The sequence below is a fragment of the Electrona antarctica genome, assembly GCF_951216825.1.
Source record: "Electrona antarctica genome assembly, chromosome: 13".
NCBI classification, from domain to species: Eukaryota; Metazoa; Chordata; class Actinopteri; order Myctophiformes; family Myctophidae; genus Electrona; species Electrona antarctica.
In genome coordinates this window covers 6,713,519-6,731,020 of record NC_136794.1, presented here as the reverse complement: position 1 = coordinate 6,731,020, position 17,502 = coordinate 6,713,519, and the positions used below count along the sequence as shown (strand labels likewise).

At 44.1% G+C, this 17,502-nt stretch overlaps 1 protein-coding gene across 7 annotated transcripts in view; it reads left to right on the top strand.

The window, feature by feature from the left end:
• dcaf6 (ddb1 and cul4 associated factor 6) overlaps nucleotides 1-17,502 on the top strand; it is a 35,664-nt gene that overhangs the window by 1,021 nt on the left and 17,141 nt on the right. For all 7 annotated transcript variants that reach the window (XM_079519131.1, XM_079519130.1, XM_079519129.1 and 4 more), the window contains exons 2-10: nucleotides 3,800-3,861; nucleotides 7,442-7,534; nucleotides 8,025-8,210; nucleotides 8,397-8,510; nucleotides 8,998-9,133; nucleotides 10,327-10,538; nucleotides 14,974-15,067; nucleotides 16,216-16,335; nucleotides 17,105-17,494. In XM_079519131.1, the coding sequence (XP_079375257.1) occupies nucleotides 3,800-3,861; nucleotides 7,442-7,534; nucleotides 8,025-8,210; nucleotides 8,397-8,510; nucleotides 8,998-9,133; nucleotides 10,327-10,538; nucleotides 14,974-15,067; nucleotides 16,216-16,335; nucleotides 17,105-17,494 (1,407 nt within the window). The remainder of the gene's footprint in view (nucleotides 1-3,799; nucleotides 3,862-7,441; nucleotides 7,535-8,024; nucleotides 8,211-8,396; nucleotides 8,511-8,997; nucleotides 9,134-10,326; nucleotides 10,539-14,973; nucleotides 15,068-16,215; nucleotides 16,336-17,104; nucleotides 17,495-17,502) is intronic.

Here is a 17,502-nt window from a genome sequence, read left to right as displayed (position 1 = left end):
GTACTACTGTAGCACATCTGTGTGTTTTGAAAGGGATATGTTTATTTGTAATCCAAGATCAACTTCCCTTGATATAATAATGTATTTGGTGGTACACACAGGCACACAAAGCTGGGCATAGGATGGGCTAGCGCCCCTCAAAAAAAACACACCCGTGCAAACTGAGCGGTTTTGTGTGTGTGTGTGTGTGAGAGAGAGAGAGAAGCCCTCCTCCCTGCAGTGTGTGTGTGTGTGTGTGTGTGTGTTGCAGTGGTCAATGGCTGAGTGGTTAGTGTGAATGACCCAGCATCTGCAGGGGTCAATAGGTCGTAAGCCGTAAAGGGGTCGATAGGTCCTACTCTAAATGCACACTGACACATCGGGTTATATCTTGCGCCACCCCTTAACCCTTATCCCATTTAAAAAAACCTTTTAAAATAGTTCAAATATCTGATCTACAAGCTTAAGGCCAGGGTGGTGCAAGATGGAGCCCATAGGCTAAAGCCCTAACCACACCAAAGGGTCACCATGCAACTCCTTGGGTCCAAACGGTTGCAAGGAGTTAACGGCTAACGCTAAAACCGTCTGGACCCTTTGGTGTGGTTTGGGCCATTGAATTCCATGCGTTGAAACACTAGGGTCAATGTGGGTCAACGTGCAACAAGACATATCACACCGCAGGAACAACGCTAAAACCGTCTTGACCCTTTGGTGTGGTTAGGGCTTTAGAGAGACGGACACAGGGACACAGCCATTTGAAGGATAAAAAAGAGAATCACATATGATACCCCAGTGTCTACTCCTAGGTTGACGTATATTATGTGGAGCAGGATTTATAATTATAATTGAGCATAATCCTTTATTAAAGTTCCCATCAGATGGTTTGCATTTAAGCCATTCACTTGTCCGGGCACAAAAGTCACTTGTCCGGAGCACGAGCACACATACATTTTAAATCAACTAACTGTAAGTTGGTTTTGGTGAATACATGTTTGAATATTCAATGACTATTCTCGGTTTAAGTTAATATCCCTAGAATGTCTGTGATGTTGCATGCATTTCATGTATTCCAAATACAATGTAAGAATGACCGTGTTAGTGGCTGGAGAAACGGTACAGAGGCACTGGTAAATGTTATGTTTATTCACCAACCGAGCACTACCAACTGGCATAAATACAGGAAGCTCTCTACTCCCAGACTACAGACTTCAGTTCACTGGCAAAATGGCCATAGAGTAATACAAGGATAGAGACTGAACCGGAGCGACAGCCCCGCCCCCACCCTATTAATTTCAGTGGAAGTTGCTCGGTGGCATTTTGAAGCACCCGGAAGAACGCTCTACTTCCGCATTTGCCAACCAAACTTTGGTTGGCAAATGCGGAAGTGCAACCGAGCGCTCAATGTTAAAGCTCAGCTGCATGGGGTTTCCTCGTCATGAATCCATGATACCATAATACCATAATAAATAAGCATACAATAAATATATATATATATAAATAACCTTAAACCATACAAGTATTAAAGGTATATTCAGTGATTTCACTTAATTCAAATCACTTCTTTTTTCGTTTTGTTGTGATAATCCTCCCTACTATAGAGTGTGCTGACCATATAAGGAGTTCCTCCCTGTCCCCAGTTAACCCCTGGGGTCAAAAAGTTGCATGGTGACCCTTTGGTGTGGTTAGGGCTTTAGTCACTACAACATAAATAAGCAATCACAACAGCACATCTTAACCCCCCCTGCTATCCTGACATGGTCCAGCCCAATCCTTACTGAAACACAGCACAGGCAATTGTTAGGCATTCAATCAAACCTCAACAATAAAACTCCACATTGCTGCACTTCCCAAACATATTGCAATATAACCCGCATTGCACTGACTTGCCCCTCATGTTTGTTAATCACCAAGCATTTCCCCAGGTGGAACTCGTTGACTGAGTGGCCATCTCAGCTAAACAGGAAACGTTATTCAACAATAATATCATGACTGTGCAAAATACAACTGCGCAAGTTAATAATGTGCCAATATGCTGTGCAAAATCACCACTCTGTTACACACAGTCATAGATCGTTCCTATTCGCGCCACAGTTAGCAGACTGACCTTGTCGGCATTTAAACTATAGCACTCACCACCTTTCTGATTTTCATCCGTGCATCTCCAAATTTTATACTATGCAATTTTGTCTTGGCAAGTACAGTGTTAGCAGGAATCAAATTGTTCTATTTACATACTGAGAGCAGCCCTTGTGCAGGCCTCCATTGTCTGCTGTTGATTGTGTGTAATCTAAAAAATGTCAGCTGAAATCATTTCTGTGTATTTAGATTGACCAGGGAAGTTGAGTCTAATAAAATAAGATATATATATATATACTGATTCTGTAGACAATACTTGTTCCGTTGTATCATTCTGTGCAGGTTGATGGTTCACATGCTACAGCATGAGCTTGCTTCTTGAGTCAAGGGACAAATACGTATACTCATTTCCTTCTTTCACCTTTGTTTATTCAGGGAGGTCAATAGAGCGTTGCAGTCCCGCCCCCTACCATGGACCAGGAAATGAATCCCAATGCATTTTTCCCATAGACATTTCAAAAAGTATTTATTTAAAGATGGTTACGCCGCGGACAAAGCCAACTCGAGTCGTGACAACTCATGACCACACAAACAATATTTTGGACCAAACAAATAATTACAAAGAAGAAAAACAACAAAAAAAGTGTTGTAACCTGCCGTTTTTTTCTTCTTTCTAATTATTTGTTCGGCCCAAAAAATTGTGTTTGTTGTCATGATTTGTCACGACTCGAGTTGGCTTTGTCCGCGGCGTAAACGTCTTTAAATAAATACTTTCTGAAATGTCTATGAGGAAAATGAACGGAGAATCATTTCCTGGTCCATGTTAGGGGGCGGGACTGCGACGCTCTATTGAGAGCCAGGTCTCTTTTCCAATGATCACTGATTTCAGTGATCATTACAATTTAAACACAAATACAATACAAGATAATAGACATTTTTCAGAATTAACAAATTTCAGAGTATTCCTTACACGACTTTTAAATCAATCAAGTGAAATCAAGTTCTTTGTATCGCTATGGCTTACACAAGGAACACTCCTACATCAATGCAGCCCGGCTGTATCTACACTAACATCATGACCACAAACTACACAGTCACTGTTAGACCTGAACTAACGGTTATAAACATTTGTCTCTAAATTGAAGGCATAGCCATGAGTCTTGAACAACTTAAGTACTGTAACGATTTGTGTAATGTACATGATTCCTTATTTCTGTTTAAGACGTCATCAGTAATTGTGAACAGAACACGAACCACTCTTTTCCAAGGCTAGAAACTACACAGACATCCTGGCGATTTGACATTTTCCTTGATGTTTTGATGACATGATGTTTTGAAGAACGGAAGTGCTATATACTGGAGAAATTAAATTAAACTGTCTTAAGGCAATTTTGTTTTTACTGATTACTTTTTAAAAATGTATCATTCAGCATTATGAAAGAAGCCTGAAACACATTGATACATTGCATTTATAATGTTAATCTAGACTATTAGCAGGTAATTGTTAGCATATATGGCATTTGTTTGTTCTTCTTTACATTCTCTGATGGTGCCAGCAGATGTGTGAGAGGTTTCCTCCAGATGAATAATACATTACTTGCAACGGAAACTCTGAATGCAAATGTTTAATGTGACATTTAATCCTACTCCAGTCCACACACTCGTTTCACGAAATGGACAAAAAAAAGAAAAAAAGTAGTTGTGTAGTGACGATTAATGAATGCATTTTACTCTTCTCTTACAGGTAGGAAAGAATTTGTCCAGAGGCTTAAACTCGAAGCAACGCTGAATGTACATGATGGCTGTGTAAGTGCCTCTTTGTTACGTTATTTATTTTTGTATGCATTTCTTGTCTGTCTGTGTCCGCTGACGTTTTGTTGCAGAACACTTAGTGTGAGATCCTGGTTCGGACACAGAGTAGTAGAGCAACAGCCTGAGCCTCAAGCCAAGGTTGTTGATACCTCTGAGAAACCTGAGGCTGACATTCGGTCACAAGCTCTGTCATGGAACTACCCAGGAAATCACTACCTCCACACATTATAGCCACAGCATGGAAGTCCCAGAGGGGGAGGTTCAGTCCAGCAGTTGCTTTATCTCAGTGATTTGAAAGCCTATTTTATACTTTACTTTGATGCTTTTAGATACATCTGGCATTTTTTTAATTGTATAGACTCAATAAAAATGACAAAATTACCATACCCTCAATACTATAGAGCAGGGGTGGGTCACGAGACTTGCGTCCCCTTGGGGGGGTCGCCAGATTATTATAATATTTTATTTTATTATTCTTTTGCAACTGAATGGATGGAAAATGGCCTATGTACATGCATAAACCTTCCTTAACGATTATATCTGGTTTCAGTAGTTATTTATGATGTATTTTCTCTATTATAAGGTTATTGTAGCATATTGTAGAGACATGGCCAAAGCATTTCCGGGGTCCCCAGCCAAAAAGGATGAGAACCCCTGTAGGTTCAGTCAATGTTATGACTGAACACAGCCTGACCAATTCGTTCTCGCTGCAGCATCTAGTTCTATCAAACTGCTCAGGCGGTTCAAGATCACATTTATTAGCTGACATAAACAGGAAGTATTAGAGGAAGTGGAGTACTTTGAAGCATGCCACCACCAGCACTGTTGTAGCTCGGCTCCAATACAGTACATTGTGAAATGTACTGTATTGTACATCTTTTTCTGTAACTCTCTTTCCACATTTTTTGTTTTACACCGAAACATTAGATTGTTGCGAGCTGCATCTAAACATGAACATTCCACGGAAATAGTCGTGTAATAATCCATGTGTTCTAGCACTCTAGTCAGGGAACAGGCTTTATTCCATAATGAACAGGGACTATTCATTATGATTTTTTATCTTTTGATGAATTAATTAGAAGAAATGTAAGCTTGTCATGTTATGCACATTTACTAAAAACGTAAATAATGTATTCATAATTAACTAGAGATGGGTCTGATTAATTGTTATAATAGGATTAATAGGTTATTATAATAAAAGGCTATATTGTCATCAAAACCCTGCCCATAGTAACTACATTTTTAGAGGATACCATTTATGTTTTTTTTAGTTTAGGCCTACTGCAGGTCACTTGAATGTTGAGTACAGGGCTACTTTTCTCCACAATGTATGCTTTTTTATGGTTTATTAAATCACCGCCATATATAAAAATATGGCGGCGACTTACTGACTTGACAGATCATATTGATGATGTCAGACTCTGTAACAGTACTGCTCACTACTATGTTGTTGTTCCCTGTATTATTCTAAAGACACAATTTACAATTTAGGCATTTAGCAGACGCTCTTAATCCAGAGCGGTGCCGGGCTAGCTTGACTAAAATCTGCATGTGTCTGACGATAAACTATAATAACACATTCTGAGCATCGGATGGTGTCCGCTGTCTGTCTACCTGATATAGAAACCTGACACAGAACCTGTAGTCGTGTAGTGAGCTAGTCTCTGTACGTCACAGTGCACGCACGCACGCAAGACATTTTTGCGTACAGTATTTGAAATATGAGCCAGCCGAGCAGTGACAAAAGGATAGGATGGTCGTCCTGTCTTTTCTATCCTCTGGGGTAGACAACCTCTTTATATCAGGGACAAAGATAGGCAGTCTTTCACTTACGTAGTACTCCACATTTAGATTTACCCCATTCTCTCCCCGTCTGTCTGTGCTACCGTCTGTCTCTTAAACTTTGAGAGAAGGAGAAAGATGTAGGAAACATGCTTCATAATATTGTCCTTTACTTTATTTTATCGGGTGTTGTTGGTGCCGTTTCAGAAGACGTCTAGCAGACCCGTTGAAATGCAGCAGGACACAAAGTGTACATTTAGTGTAGCAGTTAGAATAGAATGTATTGGGGATTGGATTGGGAAGGTCTCACACCAAGTGGACTGAAATGTGTGAGTGTGGGTTCCTTGAGCCATGATGAGCGACACATCAGATCAGGGTTTTGTTTTTTTCACTGCACATGAAACCAAGGAGATTAGCAGGAGAAATTACCAAATGCGAGCACAGCTGGATAAAGGGCTAAAATAAGGAGACTGTTGGCAGGTATGCACTGCAGTATAGCGTTTTTAATTAAGGTTTCATTAGATGGTGACGAAGATAAAAAAAATGACAGAGAAGCAGAAGCATTGAGGCCTTTTCAGGCGGGGAGCGTGTGACGCAGACGTGGCCTGGATCAACGACCGGTCTGCTCCAGGTTCGCTCATGAGGGGCGCGACTTGCGTAGTGTAAAAAAAATCCCACGATTTTGCAACCCATTTTTTCACCCAGTGTCAATTATCTAATATAATCCTGGGCGCTACACTTCCTCTGCCAACCTGGGGGGGGGGCAGCAGACTGACCTCATGTTTCCTTCTATGCACGAGGAGTCCAAGCTGCTTCTTTTCACCTGACAGGGGAGAGTTTCCCCAGCCGGACGTAGCGCGTGGAAGGAACACGTTATTCCGACCGGTTCCTTTCCCCTCCATCAGTCGCCCGGGCTGGCTAGGGGGAGTCCGTTTAGAGACCAGGATTACTGCATGTTTTTTGTGAGGGTACCTACCCTAGGGGACACGGGGAGAACATGCAAACTCCACACAGAAAGTCCCTTTCGCCAAACCCGCCTCGGGTATGGTCACTGATGACGCGGAGGAGGGAACACGCAGCCTCTCATTGAAAATGAATTACTAGCCACGTCAGTCGCTGCCTATCTGAAAGGACCTTTAGGGGGAGGTTTTGGCAATGTGGTTGCCAGTTGAAGGGTGTGATATGTTTTTTTTTTGTTGTATCTTGTGTTGTATCTGCACCTTATTGGATACAATTTCTCTAGCGCTTGGGTGGCAAAGGGTGTCTATGCGAACACAATTGGCCTGTGTTCGGGGGGGGAAGGAAGCCGGGCGGGGAGGGTAATATTGGTCATTTGCATGTCGTCCTATGGGCTGGGGCGGCACCTGTCAGCGGGGAGTGTTTGGTGCGTGAGGAGGAGGAGTAGGACCAAGGCTCCGTGTCCTCCCGATGGGGGCTCCTCACTGGCAGGTGAGTCAGTAGGATGCGACAGCAGTGACAACACAGAAATGTGTGCGCTGAGGAAATTGTCATAATGACTAAATTGGCATTTATTTATTTTTTCCCAAAAACATTGCTTACATACACGCAGTCACGCACTCCTTTAAATTGAACCGTGTCTGTCAAAGGAGGTGTTAATAAAATATTGATCTGTAGAGAAGACAGATGTGAAGACGGCAAAAATGTGAAACTGTCTATCATGTAGTATTCTTTTTTCCCCCCCTTTGCTTTAGTCATTTATATTGGTTTCAGTGTGAATGTACAATACATATTTCACGTTATGCTCTGTATATTGTGTACCTTTTGCGCACAGGTCAACACAATATCCTGGAATGAAACAGGAGAATACATCCTGTCAGGTTCAGATGACACCTTCCTGGTCATCACCAACCCATATAACAGGAAGGTAAAAGTCATCTCTGTATTAATACACAAAATTCATGAAGCAGGCCGTTTAATAGCAGTGTGCGTCTTTTCCCAACAAGTTTTTGATTGTTAAAATGGTAAATGGTGCATTTATATAGCCCCTTTATCCAAGGCGCTTTACATAGATTGTGCATTACATTCACCCATTCACACACACATTCATACACTGATGCCAAAGGATAGCATGCAAGGTACCAACCTGCACATCGGGTTCAGTGTCTTGCTCAAGGACACTTTGACACTAACTCTGGGGGAGCCTGGGTTCGAACTGGCAACCTTGCGGTTCCCATCCAGCCACTCTACCCCTGAGCCGCACTTTCAAAAAAAGTTCAGTAAGGACCAAAAACAGCGGCCCCCTCCCCATGTGCACACTGCACACACAAACACACAATTACTTTGAGCTGCCAAGCCGAACCAACGTTATTGAATTGATCTATTTTACTCTCTGATTCCTTTTTACTGCTCCTCAGGTTAAGAAGTCCATACGGTCGGGTCATCGTGCGAACATTTTCAGTGCAAAGTTCATGCCCCACACCAACGACCAGGAGATCATCTCCTGCTCAGGGGACGGCATCATCTACTACACCCACACAGAGAAGAGCCACGAATTCAACAGACAATGCCAGTTCACCTGCCACTACGGAACTGCATACGAGGTACCGGACAACAGGAATTCTCATCAATCATCTTCAGAACCCAACTAGTGGCCTACTTAGACTAAATTAAGACTGTGAAAAATAGGCCTCTGCTTTTTGGGTAGTGTGTTTCTCTCTCCTGCTACCTGTGTTGCCCTTTACCATTGCTTTTTAAATTGTAATGCCTTTTTTTTTTTTTCTGGGCAGATTATGACAGTACCAAATGACCCCTACACGTTTCTGTCATGCGGGGAGGACGGCACAGTCCGGTGGTTTGACCTGCGCATGAAGATTAGTTGCACTAAAGAAGACTGCAAAGATGTACGGAAGCAACCATTATACCACTCTATTTTCTACAACAGTTGTATGGAATTGTGCTTTACTTGCTTCTCTGCCCATTCTCTCCTCTCTTAATGGAGAGACTGGTGTTAAAAAAAGAGGTCTCTGACGCAGCTGATGCCCAGCTGCATCAACTGGAGCTGACTTGAGTGCGTGCGTGCGTGCGTGCATGCATGCACTTAATATCAGTAGCTGTGAGCCTAAAGCTGTCGGGGGAGTTTTAATTGGAAGTGCTGTCACCATCTCTCAACACTCGGGATAAGACAGGACAATGAGGACATCTCTGTTAAATGCATGACATAAGACACCTCTATGGTCATCCGTACACTGTGTTCAAATGAACAACGAGAAACAACACTTTGAATATACAAGCAGTGATTTAATCTCATGGAAGACTGGTCTTTTGTGCACGTGTTCTTGTCTCAATTGTGACGTTTCATAACCTGTTTTTATGAAATTCTGATTTCAGGACATACTGATCAACTGTCGAAGGGCAGCGACTTCTATCTCCATTTCTCCACTGGTGCCCTACTACTTGGCCGTGGGCTGCTCGGACAGCTCCGTGCGCATCTACGACAGACGCATGCTGGGCACCAGAGCTACGGGTAAAACTGCACCACGCGCACGCACGCACGCACGCACGCACACTGTGTGCTGTTCCGCTCTCTTCATACTGCATGTATTGTACTAGGATTGAATTTGATCTTAACCCATTCAGGCCTGACCTCAAAATTAAAAAAAAAAATCTTCTAAATCCTCCAGTTTTCTGAAATAAATATTTTCACGATTTTTCAAAAATAGCAGACCTACAAGCTCGTAGCGCGCCACTCGGTGGCGCGCTATGAGCTTGTAGGTCTGCTATTTTTCAATAGCTAAATTATAACAATGTTTAAAACACCAAAAGGGGTTCCCGCCCAAAATGGGTTAATGTGATTGTGCTCATTTTTGTGATGTCCATCTTTTCTTATCTGTCCTCCTCATATTTACAGACGGAAAGAAATAAGGCAATAAGAGCATGTATCATCCTTTTGCGTGTGCAAAGGAAAGGGTGATACGTGAAAGATACATTGGTTGTGTTGTTATGAGCCAGTGTTATTATGAGCCAAGGCTCATGGGGTTTCCAAGTGGAATGATGAGTGCTTTTACCGTCTGATCTGTGGCTGTTCTGCTGGTCTCGTGAATAGACTTGTTTTGTATATGTTCAGGCAACTAGCCAGTCTACTACTCCGCTAGGCCAGTAGCCTGTTTTTATTCGCACATTTTCAAATGAGTTCATGCTATTGATTATTCAGTTCAGCCGTGTTTATATAGAAAAATCTTACTGTTATGTAAGATGTAAGATAATTCGTTGCTGTCGGGAGGAAACCTCATAACTCCATTTTTGAGGTTTTTGATTTTTTTTTGTGGCATAAATCAGTGGTATTGAACACCCTATACGTCTGTTATGTGTGTTGTTTCGAAAATATTGAACCAATGGAAAGTAGTAAGAAGTGCTTTGGACAAAACCTCTTAACTCCATTGGACCCTTGAAAATGTCTGCTAAAGCAACTAACTCCACCACCTCTCCCCCTCTCATGGAAGTAATTGACAATATCTAAAGTTACAACACCAACTTTGATGAGGCTGTATTGCTTTGTTTTAAAAAATACAAGGTTTTCTTAATTTCCTGAGAAATGTATATTTTTCATTTCCTGAAAAATGAACATTTTGGAGTTATGAGGTTTCCTCCCGACAGCAGAGATATGCAAGTTCACATTGACTGAATAGACGTTAAAACTCTCTTCCTTTTAACTACAAGGTAACTACATGGGCCGTGGGACGACGGGCATGTGCGTGAGGTTCGTTCCCACCCACCTGTCCAACAAGTCGTGCCGAGTGACGTCGCTGTGCTACAGCGGAGACGGTCAGGAGGTGCTGGTCAGTTACTCCTCTGACTACATCTACCTGTTTGATCCCAAAGACGACCAGGCCAGACAGCTGAAGAGCCCCTCCGAGGAGCGGAGGGAGGAGGTGAGGCTGTGCTGCTGAATACATCATATATACGTCAATGTCTCGGATGCTCAGAACAGGCCTGTGGTGATACATTTTCTTTCTGTCATTCTGTCTGAAACAGGCTACGAATAATGTTTCTTTTCTGACTGTATCATTCAACTTTTCAGCTTTGTATTTGTGACGTTTCACGCGGCGGTGGCTCAGGGGTAGAGTGCCTGGATGGGAACCGCAAGGTTGCCAGTTCGAACCCGGGCTCCCCCAGAGTTAGTGTCGAGGTGTCCTTGAGCAAGACACTGAACCCATAATTGCTCCTGATGTGCTGGTTGGTGCCTTGCATGGTTTCTGCCGCCATCGTGTGAATGTAATGCACAATCTATGTAAAGCGCCTTGGATAAAGGCGCTATATAAATGCACCATTTACCATTTATGTTATCTTTAACACTCCGATTGCCCAGGGTTATTGGATGTGGATGTAGCAGTTATATGTAGCCAAAACACTCTAGAGTCGATCGACAACAACAGGAGGTATGATTAATTCTATCGCGACTAACACATGATCTTTTCTTAGAATTGGACAGGATGATTTAGATCAAGAGTTATTAACGTTTTAAGATTTTTGGTCTCGTCGGCTAAACCGGTTGGGGAACATTTTCGATGACGTCCCACTGTTACACCAACATCGAGTATTGCGCAACAGGCGCTCCTAGGCTGTGGAGCGATGCGATCGGTCTTGATATCAATAATCTTCGTCTTTTGGATAAACCTTCGTCCTGGGCGCTGGGTGTTATTAATTGAAAGGACGGTGAACTTCATCCTGGGCGTTTGGGGTGTTAACATCAAGTTATACTTGGTATACCTGGATGCATGTATACACTTGCTTGGGACTGTAACGCAACACTGCACGTAGAGGCTTTAATTAGATACTATGTCACCCTCTCTCTGCTCATGGGATGTGTATTATAAACAAGATGGGACTTTGTTTTGGCCAGCCGGTGTGCAAAGTGCTCTGCAGGCATCGCTGCTGAAGCCATTGTGCACAGAGCACATAGAGAAATACATGGGCAACGGGTGGCCCGGGGGCCACATGCGGCCCTCACCTTCACTTAATGTGGCCTGCAGGTTAACACAATATATGCCCAAGACGTCCACAGACGTCCTAGGATTATTGTCTCCACCAGGCCGAAGGCATGGGGAGAGAGTATGTTTTGCACTCCGTCCGTGTGTGTGTCCGTCCGTCCGTGTGTCCTTCCGTCCGTCCGTTACCAGCTAATCTCCGGCACCGTTAACCCGGTCGATGCCAAACTTTGCACACACACTCCCTGGATGCCAACGATGAACCTCTGCCCCGCATTTTCCAGAACGGCCTGTTATAGCGCCACCATGAGGCAGCTTTTCACATGTTTTACCTAAAACTGCACCGATCTGCGTGAAACGTTGCATGCACACTCCCTAGAGGCCAAGGACAAACCTTTGACCTGCCTTTTCCGCATCTGCCTTTTATAGCGCCACCAGGAGGCCGACTTTTGTAAAACACATTTTTTGATATTACTCCTCCAGATTATGTCCAAAAATCTCACAAATCGTTACACAGTATCTCTATGGTCATGTGCTCAAGTCGCAGCATGCAATTTACGTGAAATCTTTCACACATTTTCTTACTAGGCTGAGGAATATATCACCCTTTTCACATTGGCCTGTTATTTATATAGCGCCACCAACAGGTTGATTTTTGCAAAACACATTTTTGGAACAAAATGCCCCAAATCATCCAATTGCCATCAAAGGCAAACATGTTTATATTACTCCTAAACATTTTGCCAAACATCTCACACAGTCCTATCCTCCTGGTGGAGACCTGTGCCCAGAAGGGCACTTTTTCTAGTTATTTTTTTTTTTTTAAATGTCAAAATGTGGGTCTAAATGTGGGCACCCCACTTCGCTATTTTGAAAGAATGAAAGGGCACATAATGCGTTAATGTCACAATACTGATATATTATTGATTTCAGCTGTTATAATTCCAAACATGCAAACATGACCGGCTTTACTTCAGTCCAAATTAGTAGTTTAATGAGTAGTATTAAAATGTTATTGTCTTTTTTTTAATGTCTAATGTATTTGTATTTAGTTCATAAAGTTAACATCCTACTATAAATGCGCCACGTGTCTGCGTGCGTGCGTGCGTGCGTGTACGGTTGTAATGCACGTAACTCGACAACCGTTTGGCCCCACCGACTTCACATTCGACACACGCGGTTACTTTTCAGGATTGCAATTATGAAATGGCAAAAAATAAATCAGGATTTCAATTCAAATATAGCAAAAATAGCTGATCTACAACTGCGACGCCTTTTGAGCTTGTAGATCAGCTATTTCGTTTGCTACAACACTAATATGCAATGTGGCCCTCTGCAGTGAGTGTGGAAATATAGTGGCCCTCTCCATCGTCAAAGTTGCCCACCCCTGACATAGAGGAATTAAATCACCCTGATTACCCTGAAAAGCCAGGACAAGATGACAGAGGATGAGAAGAGAGAGAGGAACCAGAGATAAGGGAATATACAATACGATTAATTTCTCTACAATGAAAGGAAGCAGTCAAGTGCAGCCAGAAGCTGGAATCCATATTGTGAACTGTTTTTGTGACCAAAACACCCCACCCCATAAATATGAATACATTTGCTTGACAATTTACTGTTCTACAACTAATTGTCTCCACCAGGCCGAAGGCATGGGGAGAGAGTATGTTTTGCACTCCGTCTGTCCGTCCGTGTGTCTGTGTGTGTGTCCCGTCCGTCCGTCCGTCTGTGAACAGCTAATCTCCGGCACCGTTAACCCGGTTGATGCCAAATTTTGCACACACACTCCCTGGATGCCAATGATGAACCTCTGCCCCAACATTTCCAGAATGGCCTGTTATAGCACCACCAGGAGGCCGCTTTGTGCAAAACAAGTTTTTGGACAGTACACCTACAGATTTTGTCCAAACATCACGCAAATTGGTACACAGTCTCTCTAGAGCCATTCAACGAAACAGGTCTTTCAGATTTCTCAGACTCCATCCTGATTGGCTAAGATTGGCTTCCAAAGTTCGCAGGAGTGCTCAGTTTCAAACAAAATGCTGCAAATCATGAACACATCGTATGATTTCCGTGAAATTGTGCACGCACATTCCCACTAGGCCGAGGAAGAAATGCCACATGAACATTTTCAACTCAGCCTCATGGTGGCGCTATAACTTGCCAAAGTGTTTTTACCTCTAACTGCACAGATCTGTGGATAACTTTGTATGCCAACTCCCTAGAGGCCAAGGAAAAACCGTTGCCTTGAAATTTTTCACATCTGCTCTTTATAGCGCCACCAGGAGGCCGACATATGTAAAACAAATTGCTCCTAAACATTTTGCCAAACATCACACACACACTCCTATCCTCCTGGTGGAGACCTACAAGCTCACAGCGCGCCACCGAGTGGCGCGCTACGAGCTTGTAGGTCTGCTATTTTTGAAGAATCAAAGAACGACTGACATAGAAACATAGCTTTTTCAGAAAACTGTCAGGATGTAGAAGACATTTTTAGAATCTGATCTCAGGTCAAAATGGGTTAAATAATCACCAACATGAATTATGTTTGTTATTTACAGCTAGGTAGAGTAGTGGGGTGAGATGGGGAAAAGGGGCGACCGTGTACCTGTTACCCCTGTAGAGGTATTTCATCCAGAATATGAAATGGTTTTTTTGGGGGGGGAGGGGGAGGGGGATGTGCTGGATCACGGTGCCAAGCACTTCCACTGAAGGCTCGTGGCGTGTTCAGCTTGCATTCAAACCACCACACAACATTCCATTCCAAATACAGCGACCGACGCAGGCCGGTTCACTAGCCACTGCGACAAAAATAGACCCCGGGGCGAAGTGGAGGGCCTTGCCAAGGAGAGTCTCGTTACCCCCCTCTCTCTCTCTTTACTCCACTTGACCCCACCATGTCCATGTCGGTCTTCTCTTCTCCTTCCAACCTGTAGCTCCACTTGTCCTTTTTCCTGTTCCCACCTTTTCTGTCTGACTCTCCTCACCGTCTGTCATATCTGTTGTAATCTCGAATGTCCCCCGTGCTTCTTGCAGCACCTGTCCGCCCATAACCAGACCGGTATACCATCTTTTTCCTGTGTAAATCCTTTGATAGCTTCCCACTGTGACCCCCCCCCCCCCCTCCCCTCATCTCTGGCTCTCAGCCTGTTGTTCTGCACAGAGCCGAAATGTGTGGATGGAAAAATAGCTTGACCTCAGTCATGTTGCTAGAAAGGAGGAGGGTGGGGGTCATTAAAAAGGATAGTGACAGACATGTAGTGTTTTGCTTTGGCAGATGGGTTATTTTTAACAGTGTTTTGACTGACAGTTTGTGTGTGTGTGTGTGTGTGCATGTGTGTGCATGCTTGCGTGCGTGTGTTTATGTCCACAGCTGAGGCAGCCCCCAGTGAAGCGTCTTCGCTTACGAGGGGACTGGTCTGACACCGGGCCCCGAGCTCGTCCCGAGAGCGAGAGAGAGAGAGACGGTGAGAGAGGTCTTTTGAATCACACTCGCAGGCAGACACGCATGGCACGCACACATCTCTCTTTTTTTTAACTCTTTTATTTTTTAAATTTTTGAATATGCTAGAGACACAAAAGACAAACAAGGCATACAATAAAACAAAAACATTTGGAAACAGAATAATAGTAAAAAAAACAAAAACAAACAAAAGAGGTCATGGGATGTACAGCAACACGCAACAACAATACATATTACAGACCTTTGGATTCATTGACAACCGGAAAGACACAGCCCATATTCACTCCATATCCGCCCCCCCAGCTAAATACTCTATCCATTTCTCCCATCTTCTTTCACCCAGCTCTTTTTGCAGTCTTAAAGAATAGGTCATCTGTTCCTGGAGATGTAGTTGTGGCACGCACACATCTCTGAACAGCAGTTCCACCACGCGACCCTGCATGGCACGCACAAATCTCTGAACAGCAGTGGAAATCCAGTTGTCCACAAAATGCTGTTCCACATATGCAATTAGCCCTTCGCTAAGCCCCAACACAATCCATCCACTCTGCGATGGCAAGCTGTCCTTCTCACCCTTTGAGATGCATGTTAAATGACAGGAATTCCCCATTTAAATAACCAATCTTTTCAGTAGCAAGTCTTCTAAATCTATCCAACAAGGCCTGTAGTAGTAACCTGACTCCGCCAGATGGGGCAGCAGAGAGTACACTGGGTTCCCCCCTCCTGCTCCCATCTGCGGTAGCTAGAGGCGGGATCAAGGCATACACAGTGCTGCCTTGATCCCGCCTCTAGCTGCCGCTGATTGGCCAGGCCGTTTTGTTGGCCGGAGCATCTAGTCTGCCTGAGAGTTCCCAGATGGGAGCAGGAGGGGGGGAACCCAGTGTACTCTCTGCTGAGTCAGGTTAGTGTGCAGCATGTCTAGTGGGGAAAGGGCTTCACACACACGGGACATTAACGGCATCCTTCCAGGTTGGAATAAAGACCGAAGCTGTTAGCAGTGCCTCTGGTTGTGAACAGGCATGAGAATGCAATACCATATTAGTTGTACTTTCACGATGATTCATACTGCCATTAATAACACCGTGTTGTAATGCATGTATTTAGTTTGAGCTAAGTCTGATCTTAAATCACTTGTTGTCCACACTCGTGCAGGAGAGCAGAGTCCCAATGTGTCTCTGATGCAAAGAATGTCAGACATGCTGTCCCGCTGGTTTGAGGAGGCCAGCGAAGCTCAGAGCAGCAGAGGAACCAGGCCACAGACACGACCCAGGGGTGAGACACGCCACACGTCACGCGTCAGAATGACGCCAGTCCGGCTTTATTCCTGCAGACGCTGAGACGGGACAATGAAAGCTCTTACCCGGTTTTGACCTGAGGACGATTCTAAAAAAAGAATCTTCTAAATGGACAATATTCTGAAAGACCTCATGTTTCTATGTCAGTGGTGCTCAAACTATTTCATGTCAAGGACCCCCAGAATTATATGTATTTGGCCTCCGACCCCCATCTGAAAAGAGGAAAAGACAGGAGAAAAGATTTGAGTTAAAAACGTTTGCTCTGAAAGAATATATTCAAAGATTTGCGCCACATTTTCCTGATTTAAAAAAAATAGCAGATCTACAAGCTCGTAGCACGGCACTCGGTGCCGCGCTATGAGCTTTCAACAGCTAAAGTAAGTTCTCGCCCAAAATGGGCCACTTCACCACTATTCAACCTATCTTCATATAATTGGTCCTCACTAATGATCATGATAAAATAGGAGAAAAAAATCTGTGTCTCATAGGAGGGCTGTGGGCAGTTCAGAAACCTGTCCACCAGTGACATCATCAATGGGGATTCCAAGCTAATAGAAACTGCAGGCTTTCTATTCCTGAAAAGTTGCAATGCGAAAATGGAAGCCAGAGACACGGACTACAGAGTGGAAAATAATTGTGCTATTTTATCATGAACATTAGTGAGGACCAATTATATGAAGATAGGTTGAAAAGTGATGAAGTGGTCCTTTAAGCATCCATTTGTGTTGTTTCCTCTTCACCCATAGGAACGGCGCTCCGTCCAGAGGGGACCTCCGCTGCCCCGGCTCCCCCCATGCTCATGGCCTCCGCTCAGGGCCCCACGAGCACCGCTCCAGCGAGACTTGCTGCTGCGGTCGAACCGGAGGCACGTGGTGGCAGCCCCGCTGCTGCCTCCGATGCCGTGCCTAAATCACCCACCACCTCCTCCTCATCAGGGTCATCGTCTGTTGTCTCAGCACCTCCTCCCCTTCCGGCTCCTTCCAGCTCCTCGTCAATGGAGAGCTCAGCCGCCACCACCTCTTCGCCTCCCACCTCCTCCTCCCCGGACTCGGAGCAGAGGAGTCGAGCCGACACTGCTGGGGGGACTCCCATGCCAACGCAAACACCCACACCCACCTCAGACCCCACACTGTCCGGTAAGAGA